Genomic DNA, 10,624 nt, shown 5'->3' on the forward strand with positions numbered 1-10,624 from the left:
AAAAAAAAAAAAAAAAAAGTCTTGCTCTGTCTCCCAGGCTGAAGTGCAGTAGTACCATCACTGCAGCCTCAACTTCCCGGGCTCAACTGATCCTCCTGCCTCAGCCTCCCAAATATCTAGGACTAGAGGTGCACACCAGCATGCCTGGCTAATTAAAAAATGCTTTTTTGTAGAGTCGGGGTCTCACTATGCTGTCCAGGCTGGTCTCAGACTCCTGAGTGCCAGTGATCCTCTCACTCTGGCCTCCCGGAGTGCTGGAATTCCAGGTGTGAGCCAATGTGCCCCACCTCTCTGCTTCCTTGATCCCTCCAAGTCTCTGTCCACTCATAGCTACACAACGAGCCCCCCATCCCAGGCTGCTGTGAGGATGACCAGGAGAAGAGACAGAAGAAGGAAAGCATAGGGCTGAGACCCCTGGTGTTGGGGGTCCCAGGCCTGCCCCTGCCTCCAGGCTGCCCCGGCCCCTGGCCCACTGACACTCACCCTCTCGCCCTTTGGTCCCGCTGGGCCTGGAACTCCAATTGGTCCTGGAGTACCCTGGGGAGGGGAAGGAAAGCAGAGGTGAGGTCCCCACACGCTGGGGAGCCCTGGGTGCCCCCCCTGACACCTGGAGATGAGCAAGGTCTCAGGCCCAGTTTTCAGGGTTGGCGAGGCCAGGCTCATTCAGGGCAGTCATTCAACTGGGCTGTGATCCTCTTTGGGTTCAGGGCCTGTGGGGGAGACAGCACCTCCCCATGCATCAGAGCCAGATTCATGGACTAAAACCCTTTTGCTTCACAACCAAGCTTGCCAAGGCTGAAAACGGTGGGAGAATGATTGCTTAGTTTTGCTCTCAGAAGCACTTGGGAGGGAGTGGACCCATCCCAGGGCAGGGGCCAGGGGCTGGCACCCTCTTTGCTGTTGCAGCTCCACATGCAGCGGGAGGGTCTTCATGCCACAGAGATGGATGCGAACGCACACACAGGGGCAGGCGAGAGAGGGTCGTTCAGCCAACGCCCACCCCACCCGCCCACCGCAGACCCACAGCCCTGGCCTCAGCCTCTGGCCAGGGTCTCCTCACCCCACTGGCAGGCCTGTGAAACCTACTGGATCAAGGGGGAATTAGGATGCCTCAATGTCTGCACTGACACTGGCCTGGCAGGGAGGTGTGTCATGAGCTCTGCTAGCCCAGGGCTGGGGGCGCTGGGGCCATCAGAGCGCATGGCTTAGACATGAAGCATCAGGGCTTGCTCTGGCCTTATCCAACATCTTCCCAGGTTCCCAGTTCACAGCCTGGTCAGACTAAGTCTCTAGTTCAGTGTCTCCTATTCTCAGCCTCAGATGAGGACAGGAGGAGTGGGGCTGAGCTGTGGGCAGTTTCCGGTGCTCTGAATATAGCTGTGAAAGGCGGGGCGTGACTTCACATGAGACAAAGAGGGGAGTAAAGAGTCCCCAGGGCTCCCTTAGCAACCATGAGGGAGGAAGGAAGGCTGTGCACATCTGTAAGAGCACAGCCTTCTGTAGAATAAAAAAGGAGGCCGCATGTGGTGGCTCATGTCTGTAATCCCAGCACTTTGGGAGGTCGAGGTCAGGAGTTCAAGACCAGTCTGGCCAACATGGCGAAGCTCTGTCTCTACTAAAAATACAAAAGTTAGCTGGGCATGGTGGCGGGCACCTGTAATCCCAGCTACTTGGGAGGCTGAGGCAGGAGAATCACTTGAACCCCAGAGGTAGAGGTTGCAGTGAGGAGAGATCGCACCACTGCACTCCAGCCTGGGTGACACAGCGAGACTCTGTCTCAAAAAGAAAAAGGTGTCAGCTCGGGCCAATGGTTTGGCGCAGGGCTGCGGAGTCACCTGGCTGGCCTTGCCTCAGAGGCCTACGAACTCCTGGGTATTGGAGAAGCTCCTTAGCCTTGCCGAGTGTCAGTTTCCCTGTCTGTACCACGCATGTCTGCCTCCTTGGCTGTGCCAGGTTTCCATGCATGAATGCATGGCGAGCATTTGGTGCTGAGCCTGACCTGTAGAAAGTGCCCAGTAAATGTTAATATTGGCAGGGCAGGCTAATATTTTCCCCCCACATTTTCCCTTGAAGTTAGGATACTGATTTTATGAGGAAAAGAAAGTCTCCGTTCCAGAGAGAAAGAGTATATGAATTTGTACTGCTTTTCTCCGTCTGACATAAATGGGAGAAGCTATTGAGAGCGAAGTCTTGGTTTCTGCAATTGCAGCCACAGATAATCCCTGAGCCCTACCCGGGCACCTGAGACAGGTGTGTTAGGTGGGGGAGGGTGGAGAGGGAGGGACTGTGGCGAAGGAGCAGAGCCATGATAATGCCTGGCAGCTGGGGCATGCTCTCTGCACAGAAGGGTTTAGGGTGTGGACTCCAACAGCGCAGGGAGCTGGGGGGCTCTGAAGAAGTCTGTCATCTTGGGCAAGCCATGCCACCTCCTATTTATGAGGGCACAGAATAGGCATTCAGTAGGACAGGGCTCTCACGGGGGTCACTCTTGACCCTCCTACCTCTAAAAGCTCTGGGCTTCTGTTGGTGCCAGTTTCAGTGCCCCGGGCCCCCTGGGAAGACCTGTGAGCCTTGCTTCAGCGTGTCCCCTACGCTCCACACATGAACCCTGGCAAGGCGTCGCCTCCCCTGAGGGTGGCTCCAGCCAGCTCACTAGAACTCCGTCTTCATGCAGGCCTTGGGCAGACGTGGCCTTGAAAACACTCTGAAGGGCAGAGCAGGGCCTCCCTGGCTGGAAGGGGCTGGGCGCACAGAGCTTTCGTGATAGCTCAGGGACTCCAGACTTGAGGACGAGTGAGCTGAACACTTTGGGAAGGCTGACCTCACAGCAGGGTCAGGGGAGGGACCGGAAGGTGGACAGGGGGATGTTTTCTCTGATCCTTCAGTTGTTAGTCGGAAGCAGAAGGGCCATGTGCTTTCTAGTTAAGAGTCAATGATTCCTGTTTTATGGAATCAGGAAGAGCAGAGGAGGAGAGGACCCAAGTGTGCCTCACTTGCTCTGTAATGAACACCCTGGCTGGGTTGCAGGGTGGCTGTGGTGTCAAGGCAGTGCAAGGGTGGTTAGAATGTGTGTAAGACACAGAGCTGGGACTGGCTTCTGTGCTCCTACAGGCTACTCCTGTCCTCACCCTTCAAAGCTGTCCCACCCCCCACACACCCAACTGGTGGCTGCACAAGACTAGGGAGACCCGTGGGAAGACAGGAGGTGGACAGAGCTCACAGTATGACGACAACACAGCAGGACGGGCACACACAGACACTGGTGTGTTTGCTGGGGAGAGGCCATGGCTCAAAGCCCCAGGGCTGGGCACCCAGGCTGGACTCGGCATTCCTTTGGAATCAGGAGTGGTGCTGCTGCAGTGGTCTCCCACCCCACACCTGGCAGGTTTGCGGTCCCTGGGTGTATTCTGTGGACAGGGGCATTCAGATGAAGGCCAGTCATATTTGGTCAAGAGGGCGGAAAAGGCGCTTCAGAGCCTCGATAGCACCTTTCTGGTGTCGGAGGTGGGACAAGCCATGATTCACTGGGAAAACGAGGCCAAGTGGGACAGACAGAAGGGATCACAGGCCAGGGGTGGGGTGGGGTGGGGTGAGGGGTGACGGAGAAGTGACACTCACCGGTGGCCCAGGCCTGCCGTCCAAACCTGAAGCTCCCTGGACGAAGGGCACAATTTGACCAAAAGAAGGGGAAGAGAGGATTGGGAGGGAGAAAAAGGGAACAATGGGGAGGGAAGAGGTGAGTAAAGCAGTGACTCTGGACAGACATAAATGCTGGTAATCAAACACAACCGGAGAAATAAGCTTGGGAGGACAGGGGATGGTATTTACATGGAAACCAACGAAAACATGGAGACACTGAATGCGGTGGCCGGCCGCTGAGCAGGCTGGGTGGAGGTCGGTGCGGATGGCCACTTGCTTCTCCTGCCCCTGTTTCTCCTCTCTCCCTTTACTCCGTCTCAGAAACCCCTCTCCCTTCAGTGTTGTGCAGAAAGGGATACAGAAAGGAATACTTGGAGAGATGTCTTGGAATCAGAGCTGTGCACCCATCTTTCACTGGGGAGGGGCCCCAGGTGAGGACAGTTCTCCCAGCTTCTTTGCATTCCTGTTTGGATCAGGCCATGCTGGGGTGCCCCTGAGGGTCTCAGCCTGGGTGACAGCACCCAGTTGTGAAATCTGGGTAGAAGTTGGTCTGTTTATCCTTCAGCCTGGGGGAATGAGTTGGGCCTTAGATGATATTACAAATGACACCTGACATTTCTCTGGCACTTTACGATCTGAGAGGCTCAACCCAAACTCGATCCGTTCATATGCTCCCAGACTAGGGCTGTTGTGTAGGAAAAGGCTTTGGAGGCAGCGGACTGGGACAGAGGTCTAAGGCTATGTATTCCCCAGAGCAAATGGGTAGCAGGTGGGAAGCTACTGAGACCCACCTGTTATCAGCACCCTCGCTTGTTCTTGCTGTCCAGTGAAACACGTGGTGCAGGGCAGAGGGGAAGAAGGAGGGGGGCTCCCGCTCCATTCCTGGGTTATTAAGCTGCCTCTGAAACTCACCCAGGAAAACCTATGGCCCCTCTTCTAATGATCCCAATGTGACAAGTCAGGGAGAAAGCAGCAGCAATACTCTGGCCAGATGAGGACCGAGTGTCTGCAAACTGCTTCCAGCTGAGCCTCAGCCTCAGGATTTCAAACGTAGAGGGAAGTCCCCGGAAGAGGGAGACAATGAGCTGCTTCCTCATGGAAAATGTGTTGGGTAGAAGGACTGTGCAGGGACTCTTCTCAGATTTAGGACTATACGATTCTGGGACCGACCTTGACTCACTGGTCTAGAGAGCTGTGGTTCTCAGCCCTGGCTGCACACTAGAATCTCCTGGGGGCAATGTTAAGTAAAACAGATGTCTGGGTCCCACCCTGTCCCAGCCTGATTCAATCAGATCTCCAAGAGTGAAGCTCGGGTGATAGTAAGTTTTAAGATCTCCCAGGGGATTCTAGTGCACAGCTGGCATGGGGGAACACTCCAGGATGTACCTGGAGAAACAGGCTGCTACTATGTAGAATAAAATATCCAGGTGAAGCCTGGAAACAGAACTGTAGCTAAATATTCACGTAACTTTTAAAAATGCAGCATTAAATCTCAGTTGTCTTGAGCGATCTGGAGCAGAAGGCACGAATGAGGCTCTCAGGCCGTATGTGGGCCATTGACATATTTTGTACGGTCTGCAGTGTTGCAAATAATTTTGATCTAATGTTAGAAAATGGAAAGATTTCACATAAAACACCAGATGTTCAGCTTCCTTTGAAAAATAGGAAGACCCAGAAATACCAGCTCCGCCTTCCTCCAAGGCAACAGTCAGCTGGGCTAAGAAGGGACGGCTCCCCTTAAGAAGGATACATGATCTCTCTAGGGCATCCCAGTCCCCTCCACTCCCTAGTGTCTCCCTCAGGCTTGTGTTAGTCGTCTTGTGTGAATATGCTTGTTCTGTTGTTTACTTAAACTAAAAAAAAAAAAAAAAAAAAAAAAAAAAGATTTCTCTCCATGCCTCTATCAAAAGTGGGAAAAATTAATGATAGACTAGGTACTTCATCTTTCTTCTGGCACTTTCCTTGTTTATATTAATATTTCCTGTTTGGTCTCTGTTCCTTTTGCATTTCAACCCCTGACTGAATTCTCCAGTGTTCATCAAGGTTGTTGGGGCCCTGAGTGTGGATAAGGAGAGGTTTGTGGTTGAGTGGGACAGGAAGCCTCTTTAATAGTAAAGAGCACTTAATCATTCTGAACACAGCTTAAGACATGGGAAAATGCCCGCTAAAGTCATCGGTTTTCTGTAGTCTGTCAAGCGAATCGGCTTCTTAAATATTCCTGCCTCGAATGCATTCATGAGGGTGTAATTATACCTCTTGCATTTGCTGTTTGGTTGCTGTGATTATATTAACCAGGCCTTCAAGCTCTGCCAAGCGGGGGTAACTGGGCATTGTTTCTCTACTCTTTATGGCTACCTGGGGTGGGAGCTGGCCTTGAGCCTTCCTTCCTTGAGGACAAAGGAAGCCTGAGTGGCTGGAAGGAGCCGCTTTGCAAAGCCATGGCCTCAGAGCAGCCTCTGGCTTGGCCGCCAACTTTGTATGTGACCTCCAGTGACCCACTGTCTTCTCTGACCGTCAGTGAAATGATGAGATGGATCACTAACATCCCTTCCAGCTCTTGAAAACAAAACCAGAAGAATGCCAACCTCAGTGCAGGGTTAGGGGACATGGAGCCAGGGCTCCAGGGAGGGTGGTGGGATGTGCTGACCTGTACACAGGTGAGGCAGTGAAGAGGCCATCAGCCCTATTCAGCCTGGCCCCATATCAGGACATGCGAACACCTTCTGAGCAGCTCCCCACATCTGACTTGGGGCCTCTTGCTCTGGGCAGGCTGAAATCAGAGATCCCCAGGAACCCAGGAGATGAATGGCCTTGGCCTGCTGGAACCACCAAGTCTGACTTTGTGTCTTTCTGCTATGACCAGTGCTTAAGAGCGGAGAGCAGGAGTTCTCTTGGGGTCCCTCTGGGCAAATGGACTGTCATGGAGACCATCTCCTTGTCCCACTGTACCCAAAACCTCCAAACTTGGCCCCCATAAAGGCAGCAGGCTTTGATTACCTCTGAACCAGGCTCAAGCAGGGTCTGAAGCTATTCTCAGGCCACTTCCAGCCCCCCATCTTGGTACCCCTTGGGGTGGGGGAGCCTGTCTTCTTTCCCCAGCACCCAGGTGGGGCTTGGCCCAGAGGAGGAAGAGAATCAGAGCCTGGGGTCTTGCCCAGGTGGGAAAGCCAAACCACGTGGAGCTCTGGATGCTCAGACTCTGGAACCTTAGCTTTCCAGTGGCTGTCTCCTGGTCCCAGCTGACACCCCTGGCCCATCAAACCCTCCAGTCTTGCTGGGTCCGAGGTACTTACGGGTAGTCCCAGGGGACCACGGTCTCCTTTTTCTCCCTGGATGCCTTTCTCTCCTTTTGCTCCATCTAGTCCTGCTTCCCCCTGGAGGAAAGGGAGAGGGGAAGACATCACACAAGGTCATGTCCCAGACAACTCATTCTTGCATTCTGGGATCCTGGAGACTGGGGTGGCATTTGTAGAGGAGGGAGGGGCCAGAGGTGGTGGGCTGGCTATACCAAGAATCCCTGAATTCTTAGCCTACTCCTGCCTCAGTTAGTAGCCCCTGTATCCTGTGGGAGTTTTGAGAGCCCTACAGGGAAAAGGAATGCCTAGGTGGCGTGGGGACAAACCTACAGGTCAGGGTTTGGCACAGGTGCCCATCTGCATGGCAGGAGAACGGGAACCTTACAGAAACCTGCTGGCAGATGCCTGAGATGCTACCACCAGAGTCCTGAGGCTCACAACCTAGCCCAGAAGTCTCTTAAATGCCAGGCCATGAGGAAAGGGCCACTGTCACACCGACAGCCTCCAGCCCCCTCATCCATTTGAAATGCTTGAGGGGAGACCAGGAGAGCCCAGTGCAGAGTCCCCCCAAACTTGACCTGGGGGGGGTCCCACCCTGTTTCTGTCTCTCTCCCACCTATACTCAGCATGAGTGAAGGGGCTGGGGCAGGTTTGATGGGAAAAGGATTTTAACCATTGGCTAGGAATCTAACCTGTCACTTTGTGGGGTGATGGATAAGAAACTTCTGAAGCCAAAGCATACCACGTGTCAATGATAGAAGCTAAAGGGAACCTAGGACTTCATCTGCCCTGACCAGACCCCTTGGCTGGAGTGTCACATGATGCCTTTGAGGAAAAAGGGTCAGTTGGTCTCAGGTGCACTTTCCTTCTTTTCTACTAGCACTGACTGTCACATGACTTCTCCTTACCTTTGGTCCAGGAACACCTTGAAGCCCCTGCATTTGGAATAAAACAAGGTACATTAGAGCTGCGTTTCTGGTTAACACAACTGATTTGTCCACAAATGGACCACAGAAGAGCAAGGGTTTTGAGTACAGGGTGTGGTTTGGGGTCCCTGCCCATGAGAGGTAGAAGGAAATGCTAAAGTGGGGGTTATGCTTGGGGCTTCATGGGGAATAGTCTGAGCAGTCTTCCCCAGCCAGGGTCTCACAGAAAATCTCTCTGTGGTCCCCATGGTTGACCCAGAGTCTCATGAAAGGAAGATGCAGAGGTAACACAGCAAATGTTAAATTAATACATGCAAAGTGCTTGGAACAGTGTCTGGCATCCAGTAAGTTTCAGTAAATTTGGCTACTGTCATTCCTGCTGCTACTTTTACCGTCCGCAATAGAGGACACACAGCGCCTTGGGGACCATGAACCGCACAGAGGTATGGACCAGCATCTATTGCTTCAGGGTGCTTGGGGGCCCTCTAGGGGCAATGCACAGGGGTCCCATGGTTTCATTTCTGTAGCCAAGGAAAGCCAATCCAGTGGGGCAGGATCACTCTCTCTCTCTTTCCCTCCCTCCCTCCTTCCCTTCCTTCCTTCTTTCTCTCTCTCTCTTTCTTTCCCTCTTTCTCTCTTTCCTCTTTCTTTCCAATCCAGTGGGGCTGGGTCACTTTCTCACTCTCTCTCTTTCTCTTTCTTTCTTTTCTTTTTCTTTTTCTTTCTTCTTTTCAGGGTCTCACTCTGCTTGCCCAGATTTGGAGTGCTTGGAGTGCAGTAGTGTGATCTTGGCTCACTGCAGCCTCAACCTCCAGGGTCCAGGCGATTCTCCCACCTTAGCTTCCTGAGTAGCTGGGATTACAGATGTGTGCCACCCCTCCCAGCTAATTTTTTGTATTTTTAGAAGACACAGGGTTTCACTGTGTTGCCCAGGCTGGTCTCAAGCTTTTGGACTCGAGCAATCCACCTGCCTTGGCCTCCCAGAGTGCCAGCTTGGTATCACGTGCGTGAGCCACTGTGCCAGGCCAATGGGTCACTTTGAAATGAGGAATGGGAGAAGCAGATGTTTAATGGCAAAGGGTGAGGTAAATGTTGGACAGAGCTTAAAGACAAGGGACCCTGGGGCTGCCCTACCAGTCAACTATTTCCAGGAAACCAAGCAATGCCCAGGCTCCTTGGTACCCCTAGCATGCTGCTATTTAACATGGGAGGAAAGAGGAGCGGGGAGGGGTTTGTAGACCAGAAAATCCCTCCCTGGGAGGAAGAAGTGATAGTGACTAAGGCTGAGGTTGAGTCTAGTGACTGCTATGGAGAGGGGACATTAGGGGACCGACCACTGACAAACCCTCCAAACTTACCGGAGGTCCGGGGGGCCCCTCTGGCCCTGGCGGCCCAGGAACCTAGAAGCCAAAAGGGAGCCCTGTTACACTTGAAGTGGCCCTCCCTCCTGACAGGGACTGGGTCCAGCTGGAGGCTGCAAGGCCAGAGGAGGACATGGCTGCCTACTGGAGGTCAGCCAGTGAGCGCCCAGCACAGCATCCCCCCCAAAAGGCTCAGAACAGGTCAAAGTCTCATAGCAAACTGGTGGACTGCTCAGTGTTGAAAAAAAAATTCCCAGGAAATTTTCCTAAAGATCTATTCTTTCATATTTTTCTTGGAAACAACCACCACCACCACCACCCAGAAGATCTAGCAGCACTAGGCTCTTGTTCACGCATTGCAACAATTGCCTGGAGTGGAATAAGAGCTTTCCCCTCTAGGTGGGGCATGACATCTTCAGTTTACCAGTCCCCACCATTCCCTATTGTCTTTGACCCAGAGCTCTTGCAGTCATTTGTTGCATGCCTGGCCCTTGTAGACATTTGAACTTGAGACTCTTGGCTTAGAGAAGCAGAGATTGGTGATCGGGAAGGTGAAAAGACTGCAGTGTTCCTAACGATTATCCCTCAAGTCCCCAAGGTTTGTCACAGACAAGATGGGGACTGCTGGCCTCTGTTTCCCTTGAGAGCAGATGCAGATTGTGGTAGTGGTAGAGGAGATTCTGACTGGACAGTGAGGATGGAGGAGCTCAGGCTATCTCCTCTATGGAGGTTGGTGCCTGTTGCATAGACAGTGTTCTGTCTCTGATGAGCACAGACATCCATTTGTCCACAGGCGGCCATTGCCGGCTCCTTCGGAGCTGTTCACCCCACCTCAGCTTCAGGGCTCTCCTTAGGTGCCTCGTCTTCCCAGGGGTAGAATTCTGTGGAGTGTGGCCAGGGCAGTGACTCCCCTGGCAGGCCATGACAGAGGGCACCCCTACACTGGGCAGAGAGGAGGTCCCTATTGTTTCCTGGACCTGTGGACGTTTCTGCCCCATCACAGTCTCCTTGTGGGGAGCACAATCTTTGGAAGCTCTGCCTTCTTAAACAAAAGCTTACCATTTTAAATAAAAGTTTACGTATCCCAATCATGGTATTGGTTATACAAATCTCTACATGTATTCGCATTCACAGAACTGGCCATACTCCTGAAGTCAGTTTTCCTGTGTGGCAGTTTTAAAAATTATAAAAAGATTTCAGATATTTAAACTTTTTTGGTGTATCAGAAGTGCTTGAATATACGATGTATATACTTTTGATATTCATATATAATATGAATATAATTATATATACATAGATGTATATGCTTATGATTTCAAATATACACAAAATGTGGTTTTCTACTCTTTTTCACTTAATGTGAAACCAATTTTTCCATATTTTTTTTTTTTTTTTTTTTTTT

At 52.2% G+C, this 10,624-nt stretch overlaps 1 protein-coding gene across 33 annotated transcripts in view; it reads right to left on the reverse strand.

The window, feature by feature from the left end:
- Positions 1 to 10,624, reverse strand: part of COL13A1 (collagen type XIII alpha 1 chain) — a 158,256-nt gene that overhangs the window by 14,477 nt on the left and 133,155 nt on the right. For 21 of the 33 annotated variants that reach the window (XM_037745861.1, XM_017548903.2, XM_017548901.2 and 18 more), the window contains 5 exons: positions 9,220 to 9,261; positions 7,844 to 7,870; positions 6,933 to 7,013; positions 3,619 to 3,654; positions 484 to 537 (listed from right to left, as the gene is read on the reverse strand). In XM_037745861.1, coding sequence (XP_037601789.1) covers positions 484 to 537; positions 3,619 to 3,654; positions 6,933 to 7,013; positions 7,844 to 7,870; positions 9,220 to 9,261 — 240 coding nt within the window. The remainder of the gene's footprint in view (positions 1 to 483; positions 538 to 3,618; positions 3,655 to 6,932; positions 7,014 to 7,843; positions 7,871 to 9,219; positions 9,262 to 10,624) is intronic. The other 12 variants (XM_017548913.2, XM_017548912.2, XM_017548892.1 and 9 more) reach the window with 3 other exon arrangements.

The sequence above is a fragment of the Cebus imitator genome, unplaced genomic scaffold, assembly GCF_001604975.1.
Source record: "Cebus imitator isolate Cc_AM_T3 unplaced genomic scaffold, Cebus_imitator-1.0 Scaffold215, whole genome shotgun sequence".
Taxonomy (NCBI): Eukaryota; Metazoa; Chordata; class Mammalia; order Primates; family Cebidae; genus Cebus; species Cebus imitator.